The sequence below is a fragment of the Netta rufina genome (assembly GCF_964035555.1).
Source record: "Netta rufina genome assembly, chromosome: 4".
Lineage (NCBI taxonomy): Eukaryota > Metazoa > Chordata > Aves > Anseriformes > Anatidae > Netta > Netta rufina.
Window position 1 is genome coordinate 17,025,542 of NC_140127.1, and position 22,217 is coordinate 17,047,758.

The 22,217-nt window shown below is 39.4% G+C and overlaps 1 protein-coding gene across 3 annotated transcripts in view; it reads right to left on the minus strand.

The window, feature by feature from the left end:
* SGCZ (sarcoglycan zeta) overlaps positions 1 to 22,217 on the minus strand; it is a gene marked incomplete at both ends in the record, with an annotated part of 451,496 nt that overhangs the window by 199,534 nt on the left and 229,745 nt on the right. For all 3 annotated transcript variants that reach the window (XM_084286195.1, XM_084286196.1, XM_084286194.1), the window contains one exon: positions 10,624 to 10,818. In XM_084286195.1, the coding sequence (XP_084142321.1) occupies positions 10,624 to 10,818 (195 nt within the window). The remainder of the gene's footprint in view (positions 1 to 10,623; positions 10,819 to 22,217) is intronic.

The window sequence follows — 22,217 nt, forward strand, 5'->3', positions numbered from 1 at the left end:
TATACTAATTGCATTGATTAAAACAAAAAAAAACACACTAAATGGACAAACTGATCTGAGCTTATTTTTATTCCTCTATATTTATTCCTCATATATTTACATATAGGTACATATATACATATATACACACACACGGCCTATACTAAGTGAGAGGTAGGATACTATAATCTGAGGGAAGGTGAAAGACAGACATTTCCATGGGGAGCCTATGGACCATGGCAATGTTAGTACAAGGAAAGGAAATAATAAATGTTCCATAAAACTCTTATCTCTCGAGTCTGTGATTTTGATTCTCAGAAAAGCTATGAATTTTAGTTTCTGTCTTGATTCTTCTAAGAATCAGGTCTCCTTTGAAGATTAGACTTAAGAGCCATGAAGAAAGTTGAGCTTGTTCTTGAGGATGGCAGTTGTTTATTTTTCAGGAAATAATTTAATACAATAGATTGTACTGGGTCTGGCTGGAATGTTAACTTTCCCGGCAGCAGCCCATTCAGTGCCGTACTCTGTACTTGTAGCTGGAACAGCAGTGTTATCACACCAGTGTTGTGTCTACTGCTGAGCAGCAGTGGCACAGCATTGGGCCTTTCTCTAACCCTCCTAGGGGGTGGGCAAAAAAGTGAGGAGAGAAACATCACTAGGGCAGCTGACCTAAACCAATCAAAGGGATATTCCATACCATGTGGTGTCACACTCAGCAATAAAAGGTGGAAACAGGAAGAAGAGGGGAGGGGTGGGCTCTCGTTGAGAAGACGTCAGTCCTCCTCTCGAACACCGGCTGCGTGCGTTGAGGCCTTGCTTCAAGGACGTGGTCAATCATCGCTCATTTGTGGGAAGTAGAGAGTAATTTCTTTCCTCTGCACTTCCATATCGCTTTCATTTATTTTGTTTGTTTGTTTTCCTCCCTTTTTCCCCTTTCCCTTTTATTTCCCCTTAGTTAAATTGTTTAGTTCATGGTAGTCTTTATTTAATTATTATAATTATTTCCCTTTAATTAAATTATCCTTATCTCAACCCGTGAGTTGTTCTTTGCTTTACTTCTCCCCCTCCTTATCTAAGGGAGGGGGAGTGAGAGAGCGGTTGTGGGGTTTAGCTGCCCAGCACGGTAAAACCACCACAGTCCTTTTTGGCGCCCAACGTGGGGCTCGAAGGGTTGAGATAACAATAGAATTGATTAAACGCATACAACTAACACACTTGCTTGCTAGTAACCATGTTCCTTGCCCTGTTAATAATAATGGCTTTGTTCATATGTCATGCAATTCGTGTCATATTCTCCTTTCTCCTATATATCCGATCCGACAAAGTGCTACAATCTGTGTTCACTTTTTTTAATTCGTTGTGCTGCCAAGCACTGACCTTGGTTTTACTCTGGAATTCAGGCTCTGCGCTGTTATCATTTGGGTCCCATGGAAACTATCTTTCAGAGAATATTCAGAACTACACTGCCTTCCTTTTCTCATCTGGACACCAGTTTATTAATAATATCAGGAATGGTACCTTTCCCTTCTTTCACAGTGGGCTAATTACAACAGTTTGGGAGTATTTTGAAGATCCATCTGTAACCCATGTATTGCTATTTCTAATTCTGAATAACAGGTTTCATTTTCTCTCTAAGATTAGTCGATTGTTTAGAAACCTTATTTGGGAATCTGTCCCGAAACAGCCTGAGCCATGTCGATAGGAATTCCTATCGCCTCTTGGTGCGTGATGTGGGTGTGGAGGACTCTGGGTATTACTTCTGCCAAGCAGCTGTCTGGGTACCGCTGCACAACGGGAGCTGGCATAAAGTGGTGGAGAGGACATCTGCGCCAGTCAGTGTGGCGGTGACTGCATTAGAGCCAGATTATGAGGTGTTCCTGAATGCATCTAAAACACCCAAGTTTTCAGATGACCCCACCGAGCTGGAGTGCAGGATCACAAACGCCCAGGACACCGAAGCAAACATCCATTTCACAGTTTCATGGTACTACAAGGAGCACCTGCCCGGTGACGATGTTGCGACAGAGGAACTGCTGGCCACCATGGATGCAGACTGGACTCTACTTCTCGGGGACAGGAGCAGAGAGCGGACTCAGAACGGGGAAATAATCTTCTCTAAAAAGGCTGTTGACACCTTCAGTTTACGGATCCAGTGGACTTCAGAAAGTGACAGAGGGGATTATTTCTGTGTCATCTCTGCATGGAGCAGGCACCGCAACAACAGCTGGGTAAAAAGCAAAGACGTGACTTCTGCACCTGTCAGCATTTTATGGGCTACACAAGATTACACGTGGTGAGTCTCGTGGTGAGTGGCACGGTGTGTGGGATGATGTTAGCAGATACCTGTCACGAGTGTCTCCTCCAATAGTTTTGAACTTCACCCCTGAGCAAGTGCTAAATCCTAAAAACTTGGTAGAATGTTTGAGAGTTGTATGTCCTGATCCTGATAATGCCGGAGAACAACAGCTTGCAGCATTGTGCTGGGTCCTGGTTTATTCCTATCAAACACTGTTTAACATCATCCAGCAACTTGAAGAGAGGGAGGAAGTCTCCGAATCTGATGACCAAGTAACACATGCTGTGGCTGACCCAGAGGACCAACCAAGTATGGTATCAGTCGCCCCCATAGTCAAGTCAAAACAATGGAAACGGAGGTCAGCTCGTTTAGTAAGGGAAGAAGGCTCTCCTAAGAAGGAGGGAGAAGGGGAATTGGCAGGCACCTCTAAAGCAGAGCCATCACAAAAACAGCAGGAAGACGAGACGGAAATCATAAAGGAATCAGAAATCACTCGATCCTTATCCCTGAGTGAGATGCGAGAAATACGAAAGGATTATGGTCGACGCCCAGGTGAACACATCCTCACTTGGCTGCTCCGATGCTGGGATGCTGGGGCCAGTAGCCTACAATTAGAAGGCAATGAAGCCAAGCAGCTGGGATCCCTCTCTAGAGAAAGGGTAATCGACAAAGTAATCGGGAGAGGAGCACAGGCCCTCAGCCTCTGGAGACGACTCCTGGCAGCTATCAAAGAAAGATATCCCCATAAGGAAGATATTGTATATCACATAGGCAAGTGGACCACTGTGGATAAAGGTCTCCAACATCTGCGGGAATTAGCTGTGCGGGAGATGATTTATAGTGATTTGGACAATGCCCAGACACCTCAAGACCCCGATGAAGTCCAGTGCACAACATCCATGTGGCGTAAATTTGTGCGGAGTGCACCAGCAGCACATGCCAGTACCCTGGCAGCAATTCACTGGGATGAGGGGATGGGACCAACAATGTATGATGTCTCCTGCCAACTTCAAAAATATGAAGACAATCTCTCTGCTCCACTACAGTCCTGTGTCTCAGCTGTGGAGAAATTGTCTAAAGGACTTGACAAGCTTGTGGAGAAAGTATATTCCCCCTCATCTAGACAGAGTGATACTTCAGCCACTAAGAATCAGCATTCGCCTGCTCAAGAGAGAGAGTACCCAAGACGTACACCACGTGGCACCTTGTGGTTTTATCTGCGTGACCATGGGGAAGATATGAGGAAATGGGATGGTGTACCTACTTCAACCCTAGCTGCTCGGGTACGTGAACTGAAAGGAAATACAGCAGCAAGAAGAGGGGCTCCTAAGAGAAATGCTGCTCCAGTTTCTATTGGGCAGTACCCCAGAGGCAGTAGAAGAGCTGATGTTATTCTTGACCACGATGAAGGGACCTCTACCTCTCATTTGCCAGAATTTGTGCATTTGCAAGAATTAAGTGGCAGACGCTCCAGCCAGGACTAGAGGGGCCCTGCCTCTGGCCAGGTAGAGGAGAGGGATAACCGGATTTATTGGACTGTGTGGATCCGATGGCCTGGAACATCAGAACCACAGGAATACAAAGCTTTAGTGGACACTGGCGCACAATGTACCATAATGCCATCAGGCTACCAAGGGACAGAACTCACTTGTATCTCTGGAGTGACAGGGGGATCCCAACAACTATCTGTACTGGAAGCTGAAGTGAGTCTAACTGGGAATGAGTGGCAAAAGCATCCCATTGTGACTGGCCCAGAGGCTCCGTGCATCCTTGGCATAGACTATCTCAAGAGAGGGTACTTCAAGGATCCAAAAGGATACCGGTGGGCTTTTGGCATAGCTGCTTTGAGCACAGAGAAGATTAGGCAGCTGTCTACCCTGCCTGGCCTTTCAGAAGACCCTTCTGTTGTAGGATTGCTGAAGGTTGAAGAACAACAGGTACCAATTGCTACCACAACGGTGCACCGACGGCAATATCGCACCAACCGAGACTCCCTGATTCCCATCCATGAGTTGGTTCACCGACTGGAGAGTCAGGGAGTAATCAGCAAGACTCGCTCACCCTTTAATAGTCCTATATGGCCAGTACGAAAGTCTAATGGCGAGTGGAGGCTAACAGTGGACTATCGAGGCCTGAATGAAGTCACGCCACCACTGAGTGCTGCAGTGCCAGACATGCTAGAGCTTCAGTACGAACTAGAGTCAAAGGCAGCCAAGTGGTATGCCACAATTGATATTGCTAATGCATTTTTCTCCATCCCTTTAGCAGCAGCATGCAGGCCGCAGTTTGCTTTCACTTGGAGGGGCATCCAATACACCTGGAATCGGCTGCCCCAGGGGTGGAAACACAGCCCTACCATTTGCCATGGACTGATCCAGTCTGCACTGGAGCAAGGGGGAGCTCCTGAGCATCTTCAGTACATTGACGACATCCTCGTGTGGGGCAACACAGCAGAAGAAGTTTTTGAGAAAGGGAAGAAAATAATCCAAATTCTCCTGAAAGCTGGTTTTGCCATTAAAAAGAGCAAGGTCAAGGGGCCTACACAGGAAATCCAGTTCTTGGGGGTAAAATGGCAGGATGGACGTCGCCATATTCCAATGGATGTGATCAATAAAATAACAGCAATGTCTCCGCCAACTAGCAAAAAGGAAACGCAAGCTTTCCTAGGCCTCGTGGGATTCTGGAGAATGCATGTGCCAGGCTATAGTCAGCTTGTGAGTCCTCTATATCGAGTGACTCGAAAGAGAAACTATTTTGAGTGGGGCCCTGAGCAACAACAGGCATTTGAACAAATCAAACAAGAAATAGCTCGTGCAGTAGCCCTTGGGCCTGTCCGTACTGGACCAGCTGTGCAAAATATACTGTACACTGCAGCTGGGGAGCATGGGCTCACCTGGAGCCTTTGGCAGAAAACCCCAGAAGAAACTCGAGGTCGACCTCTGGGCTTCTGGAGTCGGGGCTATCGAGGATCAGAAGCCAATTACACCCCAACTGAAAAGGAAATACTCACAGCATATGAGGGTGTTCGAGCTGCTTCAGAAGTTGTGGGTACAGAGGCACAGCTCCTCTTGGCACCGCGGCTACCTGTGTTACATTGGATGTTCAAAGAGAAAATTCCCACTACACACCATGCAACTGATGCTACATGGAGTAAGTGGATAGCGTTAATTACACAGCGGGCTCGAATGGGAAAACCCAATCGCCCAGGAATCCTGGAAGAGATTATGGACTGGCTGGAAGGCAGAGATTTCGGAGTGCCAACAGAAGAGGTAACCCGTGCTGAAGAGGCACCACCATACAATGAGTTGCCAGAAGACAGAAAGCAGTATGCGTTGTTTACTGACAGATCCTGCCGTGTGATAGGGAGCCATCGGAAATGGAAAGCTGCTGTGTGGAATCCCATACGACGAGTTGTGGAAGCCATGGAAGGGGAAGGTGAGTCGAGTCAGTATGCAGAAGTAAAAGCCATACAACTAGCCCTAGATATCGCCGAAAGAGAAAATTGGCCAGTATTGTATCTTTATACTGACTCATGGATGGTGGCAAATGCTCTGTGGGGGTGGCTGCAGCAATGGAAAGAGAGCAACTGGCAGCGCAGAGGTAAGCCTATCTGGGCTGCTACCCTGTGGTAAGATATTGCTGCCCGGGTAGAAAACCTGGATGTTAAAGTACGTCATGTAGATGCCCACATGCCCAAGAGTCGCACTACTGAAGAACATAAGAACAACAAAGAAGTGGATCGAGCTTCGAAAATTGAAGTGGCTCAGGTGGACCTAGACTGGGAACGTAAGGGTGAGCTGTTTGTAGCTCGATGGGCCCATGAAACATCAGGACATCTGGGGAGAGATGCCACTTACAGATGGGCTCGTGATCGAGGGGTGGACTTGACCATTGAGGCCATCACACAGGTTACCCATGAGTGTGAGACCTGTGCTGCAATCAAGAAAGCCATGAAGGTAAAATCTCCCTGGAACAGGGGGAGATGGTTAGGGTTTCAATATGGTGAGGCCTGGCAAATTGACTATATCGGACCACTCCCAAAAACTCGCCAAGGCAAACGGTACATACTCACCATGGTAGAAGCAACTACTGGGTGGCTGGAAACATACCCTGTAAACCATGCCACAGCCCGAAACACTATCTTGGGCCTGGAAAGACAAGTATTGTGGCGTCATGGTACACCAGAGAGAATTGAGTCTGACAATGGGAGTCATTTCCGAAACAATCTTGTTACCTCCTGGGCAAAGAGGCATGGTATTGAGTGGGTGTACCACATCCCTTACCACCCACAAGCCTCTGGGAAGGTTGAGAGGTACAATGGACTGTTAAAGACTATGTTACGAGCATTAGGTGCTGGGACGTGGAAACAATGGGACACAAATCTACCAGAAGCCACTTGGCTAGTTAACAATAGGGGGTCTGACAGCCGTGCTGGTCCTGCCGAAACAAAACCCCTACACACTGTGAAAGGAGCTAAGGTTCCCGTAGTGCATATAGGAAGGTGGATGGGGAAGGCAGTGTGGGTTGCTCCTGCCTCGGGAAAAGGCAAACCCACTCGTGGGATTGTCTTCGCCCAAGGACCAGGGTATACCTGGTGGGTCATGCAAAAGAATGGGGATATCAAGTGTGTGCCTCAAGGAGATTTGACATTGAGAGAAAACTAATCTATAATCTAAGTTATATGTTGTAGGAAGATGCTGTAGGATCAACGACAGGTCAACTTTGCAAGGAGCCGAGCAGTGCAACAAGGACTTGAGCTAAGCTGGTGCTGGTGTCCAGACATCCAACTCCGCCTGCCTTGAGTGGCCACTTTGGCAGATGAAGACCTAATCATCAACAGTTCTTATGAACATTTTCCAAGAAAGACCTATGGAATGAAAAGATACATCTGCCTATTAATCCTGTCCTGTTAAATCCTTGTCCTGTTAAAGGACAAGGGATAATGATGAGAATGCTTGTATGCTAAAGTATGGGGATCTGAGTGTGACACAAATGTTATGGAATAAGGGGTGGAGGTTGTACTGGGTCTGGCTGGAATGTTAACTTTCCCGGCAGCAGCCCATTCAGTGCCGTACTCTGTACTTGTAGCTGGAACAGCAGTGTTATCACACCAGTGTTGTGTCTACTGCTGAGCAGCAGTGGCACAGCATTGGGCCTTTCTCTAACCCTCCTAGGGGGTGGGCAAAAAAGTGAGGAGAGAAACATCACTAGGGCAGCTGACCTAAACCAATCAAAGGGATATTCCATACCATGTGGTGTCACACTCAGCAATAAAAGGTGGAAACAGGAAGAAGAGGGGAGGGGTGGGCTCTCGTTGAGAAGACGTCAGTCCTCCTCTCGAACACCGGCTGCGTGCGTTGAGGCCTTGCTTCAAGGACGTGGTCAATCATCGCTCATTTGTGGGAAGTAGAGAGTAATTTCTTTCCTCTGCACTTCCATATCGCTTTCATTTATTTTGTTTGTTTGTTTTCCTCCCTTTTTCCCCTTTCCCTTTTATTTCCCCTTAGTTAAATTGTTTAGTTCATGGTAGTCTTTATTTAATTATTATAATTATTTCCCTTTAATTAAATTATCCTTATCTCAACCCGTGAGTTGTTCTTTGCTTTACTTCTCCCCCTCCTTATCTAAGGGAGGGGGAGTGAGAGAGCGGTTGTGGGGTTTAGCTGCCCAGCACGGTAAAACCACCACATAGATGAAGTCCAAAGTTCAAGCATGTAATTCGGAGATGTTGATGGCTCCACTAGTGAAGGATATATCATAGTGGTTGAAAATTTACCACTCACTACAGAGTAGATCCACTTGATGCACATTAGAGAAGAAAGAGCTTTATTCCAATGATGAGTTTAGCCTGAGGATTGTTTCACAGCTAAGTTATTTGCAGAACATTTTGTTCAAGGTCAGACCTTTCTCTAATATAACCTACTACTGAATAATTACTTTCCACATAAACCCAGGATAGGATGGTATGTTACAGATAGATATATCTATCAGTGGAATTGTTTGGGGACTTCTCTGTATTGAAGTTCTCACATTGCATCTTTGTAAATGACTGAACAGTGAGGGTACAGATCTCAACCAGACATTAAGGGACAGCACCACTAAGCTATCAGCTGGGGAATATGTTTCAAAAAATGATTACTTTATCTCTGATTCCTACATGTAATATTCCCTCTGCTACACTGATACTAATTACTTTTGGTTTTGCTTGTTTAACTGATACATATTAAACTGGGGAAATTATTCTTAACTTGTATGTATCCTGCAAGTTTCTTTCTTCCATTGTACATTGGAAGAAGAGACTTTATGCTTGAAAGTTTATCTACCATTTCCAGTTACGCCAGCTAATCTCAGAAAAAGAGACTTGCACAAACCTGCCTGTTCTATGTTTTTACCAAATAAACCATTTTTCTTTTTTAATTTGCTTGTTTGATTGGCTTTTCAGCATGCATATCTTAAGGATAATTTCACTTTAGTTAACTGTCTTACTATGAAATCAGTGGCCTTATGGGAGACCGTATTTCTTTGTGCATAAAAAGAATGTGAGATAATGAGTTCAGATTCAGAATATGACCTTTACAAGCAAGGTCAGTATATTCAGAAAACTTTCCTACCGGAGAATCTATGAACTGAGCTCAGAAAGGCTTTTATTGTGCCAGTTGGCCAGTGGCTACAGCTGTACAGTTAAAAATAGAAAGTCAACAGCTCACACATTAACATCATTGCAACTGTCAGCCAGCAATGACAAAACCCATGACCTGGCTTTTCATGACCCCTTCATACAATTACTGTTATTTTCATAAAGAATTCAGTATTGGCTGGTGCAAAAATGGCAAAGAATTTAAAATAATATCAAAATGTCAAGCAGTTCAATTTCAACAATTATTTTTATCATGGCTAGATTCCTCCTTTGTACTCTTTAAACAGTTTGACAAACGTATTTTTCCCTTTCAAAAGATTTCAAGCTGCACTTCTGATTTCTTACCACTGCTGAGATACATAAATAAAATTTCTTAGCAGTAGATTCAAATATTTTATTGGAATGTAATCTTTTGCCCAGAGAAAATGCTGTGCTATTTAAACACCTTTAAATTAATTAAATATTTTTAATTTTCCATGGTTAATTCCCTTCTGGATAAATATCAGACCATTTTACTCAAGTCAACAGATATGATATCCTAAATATGCTTCTAATATAAGCATCAAAATGTGTCCTATTTTGAAAGCACATTATAATTAAAAATATTAATTAAAAACAAACAAACAAACAAACAACAACTATCAAGCTCTTTGATACATGAAATTGTCATATAGTTGTCAAAATACAAATATACTACATTCATCCACTGCTGGCAACTCAAAAGTTGCAATGTATTTCTAAAATACGTCTCACCAGACAATGATCTCAGGTAACACTATGTATTAGAGAGCATTGGAAAGTATAGAATAGCTTCATATGTGTTTAAGGCTGCTTTTATTTCCAAGAAACTAATGGAGAATTGAAATGTGCCATGACCCCAGTAATTAGAAATACCCTATTAAATACATAAAAACCCAGTAAGACTACACTGCTATTACAGTGGAGCAGAACCACTGTTATTTTATTCTGAGGAGTGTTCTGTCTTTTGATATACAAAAAGATACACCACAGACAACTAGTGAGCACACCAATCACCTTTATACAAGCAAAGCTTTGGGAACAGCTGGGTAGATAATAGAACCTTTACTGAACACAGACATTCTTTCAGGCACGTGTACATTGGGAATACACTCAGTAACACTTTGCTGCTCTCAAAGTTTCTAGATAGAGGCTGTCTCATAAATTTCTGTGGTTTTTATACCCACCTACCTGATCGTATCAGTATCAAAACAGGCACTGTTTGTTCTAAGTGAAACACAGAGTTTTACTGGCCATCGAGACCAGTAAACTTTAGAGAAATAGTAACAACAGATACTAAAAAAGCCATCCCAAATTGAACCCAACTAACCTGGTTTTCTCCTTTAAAGGAAACATACCATACAAAACAGGCATAGCATACTCCTACTGTTTGCTATCAATGCAGAAAAGCAACCAAGAGACACTTGGGGCAGTCACCGTTATGCTTTCAGTTGGGCAAACATATAAATCTAAGACACAGGTATATTTTCAGCAGATATTAACAGAAACAGGACAGAGGCCACTCACATCAGAATATATACAAAGAGTATAAATATATGAAGCAACACTCAAAGAAGTATATGCCATTTCTAATCCAAATTTATAGAATTTGTATATAATATGCTAAAGGAAAGAGAACTGAAACTATAAGTTATTAGTATAAGAAATAGGATAAAGTCGCTGAGATACTTACCACTGTGAAATTCATAACCTTCAAAATCCATATTGTCATTGCTAAGTTAACAATCATGGTAACCAACAGGAGAAGTACAAAGAAGTATAAGCACCTCTTTCGCCATCCATAAATCCCTACTGGATAAAACTGAGGATTTTCAGTCCTTGGAAGGCTGTTCTGTTGTGTTGCTAAAATATACTGCTCTCGTGTCATCTGAAAAAGAAAGATGTAAGTGTGAGTAAAGAAAAACTGAGAGGCCTATATCTTATAGATTTTATCATGTAAAGATTATCTGAGAACATAAAGAAGTCAATTTCTATAATCAGAGAAGGGATGCATAAATTCAGGAAAAAACATATAATTACTATTTAAACTAGGCTCTTAGTAAGAATCTGGTGTTTTTCATCGTATTATTTTTAATTAAAGCTTTTGTTTGATATTTCTAATTGGATTTGTGTTTCAAATTTATCAGCAAGAAATTCTAAAAGATAATAAAGTAATTCATGTACATATCTTGCATTTTATTTCCAAAACCATTTTATTGTTATTTGTGAGGTCATTCAGAAAACAAACAAACAAAAAAAAAAAAACCAAGTTTTGGAGAAATAAGTAATGGAACAATTTCATACAAATAGAAAAAAAATCTATTGTTTCTAGAAATGTATGTCAAAAATGAAGTTATCACTCTTTTATTGTACTCGGTAAATTAAATTAATAATTTATGTCATTATATGTACACTCGTATTTTATACAAAGGCATGCACTTATATGTACCATATTTTACAGAAACAGAAAAAAGAAAAAACTCTTCTAAGCTTTAATTGTTTTAATTTTGGCCATAACTTCTGTTTTCATACTCAACTATTTTAAGTTCTTCTAGCAAATGAACAAGCAGAAACTGTTTACAAAGTCCTTAGACAGGTTACCATTAAATGTTTAGAGCAAAAATGCTTAAAACATTTCAGAAGAAACCATTTTACATTTTTAGACTTTTTTTACATTCTTAAATTTCTTTTTCAGGTATTTATATTCGTATTCAGATATCACATTGCCTTTAGACTGGGAGGTATTAGTTTTTCTCCATAAATTAAAAATGAAATTAAACATATGCCCATAACAGAATTGATGTAATAGTCTTTATGCACATGGGGATGGGGAAAAAAAAACAACAAACAAATCAACAAAAAAAAATTTCTCATTGGGTTTATAAGCTTACGTGCACAAACAAAATCAGATAAAACGATCAGTTTTACATTTAAAGACTGCCTTTCATTTTACTAAAAGATCATAGAACAGCCTGGGCAAAACTCAATTGATTCAATAAGAAATAAGAACCAGATTAAATCCCTTTGTAGGATCAAACAACTGTTGATTTCATAAATATACATGTGTATATATATATATATATATATATACACATGTATATACACACACACATATATACACACACACACACAACACATTTAAAATATAAAGCTAAAAGTTGTTTACGTAACCATCTCAAATGCTAGAGATTTTCCCATGCACTTGTTAATGAACAAGACAAACTGCAAAAATTAACTTCCTGTGAATATTTACAACCAGAACTCATGAATACACATCCATATAATAACACTAATACACATCAGTAAGTCAAACCAGGAAAACCAATTTTACAAAGGTGGTTTTAAACTAGTAAATGGGAATTTTGTCAGTTACATTCCTCAGTCCTCCCAAGTCAAAATATTACCGGACTTCAAAATCTTATGTTACCCTTTATCATGTCAGTATTCATCCTGTTTTTTACACCATTTCATTTCTTGTCTTGTCACCCAACTTTATCTGTAGCTTACAAAGTGATTAACACCATTAAAATTAGCCCAAAAAAATCATCTTCCAAATTGTGAGAATGCAAGAAGTAGGACTGCCCCTAAAACAGAATGTTTCAACAACATTAATAAAACCCTGCTAAATCCCTAATTTAATTCCCCAAACTGAAGCTGACCATTCTTATAAAAACCATTAACTTCTTCTAAGATACTTTATACAAGAACATATCTATAAAGGTTAATTCATATACAGTCCACATGTTCTATTGAAATAACTTTTTCTTCTTTTGAGATCATATACAAGCAATTTTTTTTTTGTTGTTAAATCTGTTGAATATTTTTTCCAATCAATTAATAAATAAACAAATAAATATTTTACTTACAGAACTGTTCAACATAAAACTACGCCCAATAAGTTGTCATCAAACTTCAGGCAAGTCAATATATTTCCTATTTTGTCAGTCCAAACCCATGTAACATCAGTTCATCCCAACTACCACCAAGGATCAAGGTTTCATTTTTTCTAAGAACTATAAATACATACCCAAATGATAAACAGACAGTCCCAAAGAATATGCCATATGCTATGACTGTTGACTGTATGACTATTATTGCAATTTTTGCTTTATCTTTTAGGTTTATTAGTCTGGCCATGTTACAATTATCAGTAACATTCTCACTATGTATTGTATGCTCAGGTAATCATCAGCTGATTTTTAAATTATCGAGAAAAAAATGTCCTACTTGGTGTGGGAATCAGCACTTGGGAATGTTCAAGGTACTAAGACACAGACACACAAAAATTTTGATGAATATTTACATTCAGTATCATGATTTTATCACAGTAACTGAAAAATTATTAGATTCAGAAATTCCAGAACACTGGACAAGCAAGTAAGTTACAATATTTTTAAAACATGAACTCTAAGAGCCTTGCCAAACCACACAGTATGACAGAATATCTTTCAAAAACTGGTCACACCTAATAAATTTGACAAGTTTTAGCCTAGAGTTCTGACTGATAAAGTACATGTATACTTTATATATATATATACATGCATACACTTTAATAATATGTATACATGCATTCAAATAAATACATATAACAGACACACTTTTGACAACTATTTCATCCTATTGTATTCTCAAAATAGATTAGGAAAGTACACATTTTAAACAGGCTGACTGACAGATTTTATTGAAGAGGTATCATTATTAGACGAATATTTAAGAAAACTGATTGCAGTACTAAACTTAATGCTATTCCATTATTCAGGTATAGTAAATATGAAATGACCAGTGACTATTTCAAGATGACAAAACAACTGTGGGTTCAATGTTTACCTGGATTTCTGAAAATGCTTGAGGATCTGAACTAAACAAAAATAAAGAATTGTTTCATTAGACAAAGGTGTCAGTCTTAGCATCTGAAACTGGTAAACTGTGTGGTGCACATGTGCGTATATCATAAGAAACTCAGAGACACACTAAAAGAAACAAAAATAATTCCATTGGTATCATAATTAATGAGAGTTCTAATTCAAATCAAAAGTCATATGGGATGCATTATTCAGTACCTACAAAGAAATTAAATCAATTCTTATAGTACACTGAATGAGTATCATAAACAATGCAAAGGAAATTATCACAGCATTATAAACTATTTTGTCATGTCACAACTGAATATTTAGCAATTTTTAATTTTAATCTTCAGCTACTCCTATGCTTTTTGATCTTCAGTATTAGAACATAAAAAGATCACAGTCAAGCTTCACACTATTGATATTTTGGGGCCACCATGTACGACAGAAACAGATATCTCACACCTAAAAATAATTAATGAACGAAGCAGAGACATTTTGCATTTTCAAACTTCACTTTAGTCTTTTGAAAAACCATAATGTCTAACAGAGGTAAACTTTGAAAGCAAAAAAAAAAAAAAAAATAGCAAAAGACGTGGTGAGGATAATGAGCAAATAATCTAAATCCAGAGGATGAGATTATTGGAATAATTCCTAAGGTTTTGGTAGCAACCTACCTAGCTAATGTTTATAAAACACATTTAGAACTTGATTATGACTTGCAAATAACCCTCTACACAAGCACAAGTTTTTCTTAATGGCTAACGGTTCTTTTCTAAATGTCACATAAGAAGATTCAAAACCAGCAAAAGAAATAAAAGGATCATTGTTGTTAATTAAAAGACTGTTAGTCTAACAGAAGAAACAGTCCAATATTTTCTGTTAATGCAGGCAGGATATTTGACTTCTGGCTTATTAATTTTCTGAAAATAATATATATATACATATATAAAGCATTTTTTTCTTTAAAAAATATATAATCATTTTGTCTATTTATTTTCTGGATCAGCTCAAAAACTACTAAATCATTGTTGATTCAATTCATCCCACATTTTTTTAAAAGTTACCCAAGAATATAAATATATGTTTTGAAAGTTGTTTTTTGCCATTTTGCTCAGGAAGCAAAAAATAGGCAGTAGTAGTAGCTGTTGTAGTAGTAGTAGAAGATAGATTTAGATATGATAATCATGAATATCATCTCTGTAAGAAGGCAATTAAAAAATTCTTCCCAAGTGCGGATGACAAATAAAAACAAAACAAAACAAACAAACAACAACAAAAAAATAAGCTTAATGCAGTAGCTTCATCATGACACAGTGAAGAGCTCTTAGGAAGATCACAGCTGCACGTGCATCCAGCTGCTAAAATAGGTGGAAATCCAAACTGGGAGAAATACCTTTGATAAAAGCACAACTAGGTTAAGAAACATAGATGACTACAGAAGAGTATGATTATACTTAACAGACACAGCAGAAGTTATCAGAGAGCATTTACAGAGGTTGATATGACTTATGCCTATTTGAAAGTCAGGCAGTATAATAAGAGACTGGTATCTCAGTGGGAATGGGGGAAGAAAGAAACTTCATAAATGATTTGCCAGGATAACTACAATGTTTTTCAGATCTGAAATTCTTTCATACACATACATCCCACTGGATTGGGACGCCCTTGTTTTTCCTATACCAAATCTATGTGTCAAGCAGGCAAAGCTCTTTATCAACAAGATCTGTGTCAGCATCATTGCACATATGAGAAACAAGAGCTCAGGAAGGAGAGGAAGAAACTCTTACACAGACGACAAGCTATCCAGTGAAAAAACGAAGAAGACTCATCCCTCTGCCCTTCCATTTGGCATTACTTTCAGTGTTTTTTTTTGTTTCCAGGCAGTGTAAATTTGGAGACATTACAATCAGAGCTGGTCTAAAGTTAGTTTTTCTAGATGCTGTTCTCTACCAACTTGTTTTCAGTTTTCTGAGAAGCCCAAGCTGATAGTCTTAAGTTTCACGATCCCTGAAGCAAATGTAGTAACTCAGATTGCTTAGAGACACAGTTTTCTCTAATCTGACCCAGACTTTTTGCTAGCTTCAATTAATACATTTCATTTGACAGTCCTTCCTATTAACAAAGCTTTCATAGGCCTACCTTTGAGAAAACAATTATTCAGTACCAGATTAAAAAAAAAAAAAAAAAAAAAAGTGATTAATAAAGCCTGCCTGCATTCCCAATGGTGTAGAACTGAACTAATGACCAAACTGAATATATTTGAAACATCAGTACAATGATTAAAACTAGTTTGAAATTTTCAATGAAGACTGTTTTTATGGAAAGCTTGATTGATATTCAGGCATTTGAAAGAACTCACACTAAAATGGGAGACAGGATGCCATCAGACACTCACAGATATCTTGGGTGAATGACAAAACTTTCCCTTCCCCTTTCCATTCCTTTTTTTTTTTTTTTTTTTTTTAAATCTTTAGAACTCCTAACATTTTTTAGAATATTCAGTCTTTAGAATGTTAACATGATGTTTTATTCGCTATATTTATATTTGAAACTAAAAAAAACCCCACACATTATTTCTCTTACATGATTAGTGTTTTGAGAATTCCATTTTGTTGGTCTGATATGTCTTATTAGCAGAAATTACCAGCACAGGCATATCAAGTTTTAATAAAATAACCTTAATAATTGTAGAAATAAACATCTTGGAATGATTTGATTTTTCTGTATTATAAATGGCAATATTTATCTAACGCTACAAGCATTTTTTCAAGCCTGACAAAATATTATCACAGCAAAGATTTAGCTATATTCAAAATAACCTAAGAAATAAACATCTAATTTCACAGATACAAGTCTGAAACTGATTACTACTCAAATAGTGGAAAAAATAAGCCAAAAACCAGTATGATTGGTGTTACCTCAGTTATTTTAATCATAGCCAATCACACACGACACAACTTCTAGACATTTTCATTACTGATTAATTCTCCGTGCATTATTTTCTTAATTCACAGACAGGATGAAAAACATATATAGAAATTTTAAAATATACTAGTATAGTGTGACTGGATCAAGTCATAATGTGGTCTGATAAAGAATGTATTAGCAATCGGATGATGCATACAAATTAAGGAAGAGAAAAAAAATATACATATATATATAGGTGGCAGGGAATATTCTTCACATCAGCATTTAGGGGGAAACAAACAAACAAAAAAAAAAAAGGGTACCAAAAGCAGTGTGCTCATAACTTGCTATAGATAGCTCAGGATATCTAGTAAGTAAATTTACCAGAACCAGATGGCTGTTTTCACTCACCCTGACAGCAACATAGCTCCTGGTCAGCAATTCCAGCTTTAGACACTTCTCCTCTTGTGCGACACTACAGCATTTTATTTCTAGAATTTATCTGGAAGTTTATTGTATGTAGTGAAAAATGTACTGAAATATTTCTTATGAAGCACATACTCAAGTACTTAGTATATGTACACCCAAACCTTGACACTAAAACTGAGAGTCAGGATGTAATCAATAAGAAGTTTATTATAACAATAAAGAAGTTGGTAAGCAAGTGGCTTATATCTCTTGAAAAGGCTTTGCTAATAAAAGGATGGATTTTCTTGGAAAGCTTTTAAAATGTCTAATGGCTATATACAAAGCTCTTGCTGTCACTTCCACAATGTGGTGAAGCAGCTCATTTGTTTCTTCTCTTCTGCAAGAGTAAGGTACTCGACAATTGGTTTCTAAAAATAACAGAAGAAGATGATAACCATCTCAGGTTAAAAGTGATCATACTAACTACAATGAATAGACTGACAAGGTAATGCAGCTGCATTCCTAGAGAAATAAATATTGGAGGGAGAGATGTTTCCTTTGAAAACATCTGTATATGGGCTACACAGGACCTGCAGGGTCTTACCCTTATGGTATGAGCCATTCAAGAGTTTCTACAGGCAACCAAAAGTATGTCAGCAACTGACCCGGTATAAAAGGCCCATCTGGGAGACAAATTGTTGGCTAGATATAAAAGCCACATCACTATTTTACACATTACTGGAAAAAACATAACAGTGAAAATCGTTGATGGACAATTTTACGTTTGTCAGCGTTTATTTTTGTTTGTTTGTTTGTTTGCTTGTTTTTTAATTTCGCTATGTCATTTTTTTCCTCCCCTCTGTTTAGTATCTTCAGGATCAATCACCACCAAAACTGCTAAAATAACGCAAAAGCATTTGACAAGCATGTTTCTTCTGAGACCCAGAATAGGGTATGTCCCAGTATCACAGAATGGTTGAGGTTGGTGTGGTGGTTTCACTCGGGACGGTGGCCGAGCTCCACCACAACTGCTCTCTCACTCCCCCTCCTCAAAGAGGAATGGGGACAAAATACGATGGAATGGGCTCAAGGGTTGAGATAAGGACACGGAGATCATGCACTAATTATCGTGATGGGCAAAACAGACTCAGCATAGGAAGATGGTAAGATTTATTGCCTATTACTGACAAGCTAGAGAAGTGAGAAACAAAGGAAAGAAACCAAAAGCACCTTCCCCCACATACAACCTCTTCCATCTCTTCCCCCTGAGTGGCACACAGGAATGGGAGAATGGGGGTTATGGTCAGTCTACAGTGCTTCTTCTCCACTGCTCCTTCTCAGTCACTCTCGTCCCCTGGGCTGTGGGGTCCATCCCACAGGATGCAGTCCTTGCTGGACTGATCCGACGTGGGCTTCCCACAGGCAGCAGCTCTTCCAGAACTGCTCCAGATACGGGTCCATACCATGGGGTCCATCCCTCAGGAGAAAACTCCTCCAACCTGGATCACCCATGGGCAGCAGCTCCTGCCAGATCACCTGCTCCTGCGTGGTCTCCTCTCCATGGGCTACAGGTCTGGCCCAGAATCTGCTCTGGCAGGGCCACAGACTCCGTCAGTGCAGGTCCATCTGCTCCACCGTGGTCTCCTCCACGGGTTGCAGCGTGGAACCCTGCTCCACTGTGGCACTCCATGGGCTGCAGGGGGACATCCTGCTTCACCATGGTCCTCACCACAGGCCGCAGGGGACTTCTGCTCCGGCACCTGGAGCACCTCTCCCCCTCCTTCCCTCCTTCTTCACTGACCTTGGTGCCTTCAAGGCTGTTTCTCACTCCTCACTCTCCCAGGTGCCATGTGGTGCAGTGTTTTTTTTTTTTTTTTTTACAGTTACAAAACAACATCGCTTATTGGCTTGGCTCTGGTCAACAGTGGGCCGTTACCTAACATGGGGCAGCTTCTAGATTCTTCTCACAGAAGCCACCCCTATGGCCCCCTGCTACCAAAACCTTGCTGTGTAGACCCATTACAGCTGGAAGGAAGGTTATCAGGTCAACCCCACTGCTAAAGAGCAGGGACACCTAGATCTGGCTATCCAGGACCACATCCAGAAAGGTTTTAAGTGTCTCCAAGGACAGAGATTTTACAGCCTCTCTGGGTCACCTGTTCCCTTGCTCAGTCACCCTCATGGTCAAAAAGCATTTCCTGATGTTCAGACAGAACCTCCTGTGTTTCAGTTTGTGCCCACTGCACCTTGTTCTGTCCCTGGGCACCACTGAGAAGAGTCTGTCTAGGTTCTCTTGCACCCTCCCTTTAGGTATTTTATACTTGATAGATGAGTTCCCTCCTGAGCCTTCTCTTCTCTCTTCTAGGCTAGAAAGCCACAGAGCTCTCTCAGTCTTTCCTCACATGAGAGATACTCCATGCACTTCATCCTTTTCATTGCCTTTTGTTGGACTTTCTCTAGTAGCTAAATGTCTTCCTTGTACTGAGGAGCCCAGAACTGGGCTGACAAAACACTCCAGGTGTGGTCTCACTAGGGCTGACTACAGGGGAACAATCACCTCCTGCAATAGGCTGGCAGTACTTTGCCTAATGCAGCCCAGGATAGCATTAGCCTTTGTGGCACAGGCACATTGCTGGCTCATGCCATCTTCTATTCAATAATACTCCTAGTTGAGATTCATATGCAGACTACTTCTTTCAAAAACAAATAAAAAATAAAAAATGGAAACAAACAAACGACAACATCAAAAAAAAAAAAAAACACCACAAATAAACAGGCAAAAAATAAAAACAACAAAAAGAAAACACACCACAAAACACCACCACCAAAAAAAACAAAAACACCTTAATCCTAGAACTAATCTCTTCAGGTACTGATTACTGAGAAGAAAGTCCTAACATTATGTATGGCTCTCAGTTAAGCGCTATGTGCCACTAAAAGTATTTCAGAAATATTTAATACTCCATATATTAACTAGGACAAGGCCACATTCTTAGGTCAGCACTGCATTACAGTGAAAGATGATTCAAGAGAGGTTTCAGTCACTCAGTCTTCAGAGCCCAACAAGAAAAACTTACTTCCAGATTGACTACATTGGGAGACCTGATTAATTCTGCAAGAACATGGTGCCAAATCTGAGGGATTTAAAGATTCTAATTTGAGAGTTTGATGCTTCTTGATTCAGCCATATATTTTTGGCCTGCCCACTTTCAGAAATGGTGGTGCAGTTTCTGAATTTTTCTGAAAACACTCAAAGCTCTGAGTTTCTGTTTCTCAAGACACTCACAGCATGCTCCTTAAGCAACAATATCAAACCCCTTCACTCTCCAGAAAATGTAGAGGAATGAACATGCAAATAACATAGAACTCACCGTAGGCGTTGGACTCAATGATTCTTGTGGGTCCCTTCCAACTCAGGATATTCTATGATTCTATAAAGCTGTATGCAAAGTCAGTCAATTACATAATTTATGTCTTTTGAAGTTTAATAATTCAGAAGAATCTGTTTTTTTCTTCTAGGCCAGAACAAAGTTTTGACATCATGATCAACAAAGCTTAAGTCAACATGTCTTTACTGACAATTTGCTTTGCTTTATTTTGTCAATTAAAATTCCATTTTTTTGCTAAGTCGATAGAATTAGATTACTACAGAGACTTCATTACAGCCACAGGCAGGACAGCAGCTGAGGTACACAATTTTCTCCCTGTGATGCCAGTCCTCACTAAACAGTTATTGGAATGATTGTCTATAAAAGGACAATAAATGTTTCCATCTTGAATATCATTCTCCAATAAGATTAACACTTCAAAAAAATGGATACAAATGAGCTGTTCCTATTACCACTATTACTTAGTAGGAACATTTACAGCTGTTCTGTGTTTAACACATTTAATTGCAATATTCATTGCACAATGAAGTTCACAGCATGTTAACAAGAATAAGTAATCTATAATGATTAGAATCATATTTTCCCCACTACTCTGTGATTTGAAATGTTTCTAAATAGTAACATGCTGTACCAAATTTGTCTGAAAAACAACTAAGACAAATGTTCAACATATTTTCTGTGTTCTTATAGTTCTCCCTCAACATACCTGGTGACCAATTACTCAGGTAGATGGTACTTTCAATTAAATCAAAAAGAACATCCTTATAAAAAAGGACAAAAGAACATCCTTATAAAGATAAAATATGGTTCATAAAGAACATATCAAGTAGTGTAAATTTATCTCATTCTACACAAGATAAAATATGGTTTATACACCTATGAATTTAGATTGATTTCAATAAAAAGAAGACTGAAGAAGTAGTAGGAAAAGATGAGCAGAAGGGAACAATGCCAAAACTTGACATTGCATTTGATTTTTATGCCTATTTCAGTTTGTGGAGTTTCTGACCTTTTTCCTTCCCTTGGCTACTCATACCTAATCAATTATGCCACTGAAGTGTTCTGAGCAAAAAACAGTTGATGTTTTTTGGAGAGGCATTTTTAGCCAATTAAATTCATTGATTTGGTTCACAGTGTGCTCCAGCAATAGCAGCACTGGCGGGACTGAAGGTGTAAAGCAAGAATCGGTGGAAGTGTTAACAAGGCAGCAGAGAAGACAAGGTCAATGAGAGTTTTAACCTCGGCATTACCACTGAAAGAAACAGGTGCACCATAGGAGCACAAGAAGAGGGGACAGTGGAAAACCGAACAAAACATTTTTACATTTGTAAATCCATACAAAGAATACAGAATGAGGGAAACTTGTATTATGCTAACACACAACAAAACATTAAAACATTCCGAGTGCCCACTTCATGCTTGACTCAATAGATGGGAAGACTCCAGAGAACATTATCCTGTGGAGTAGGGCTCACTCCAGAAGAAAGAAACCATTCAATTATCATTCACTGCGATCCTTATTATTTGGGGCAGGGTATGCCCATTTTGCTCTGAAAGTAGCGCCACTAGGTCAGAACATGTAAACGTATGTCTACTTCTGTTGAAAGATAGGGAGGCAAACAACCTTCTGAAATCATTGAAATTTGCAAGGAGAATACTATGTGCAATGCAAGTGTAGTAGGGCCTGAACAAATGGCCCAAATGTCAGTACTATCAATTACTACTGATAGTAATTA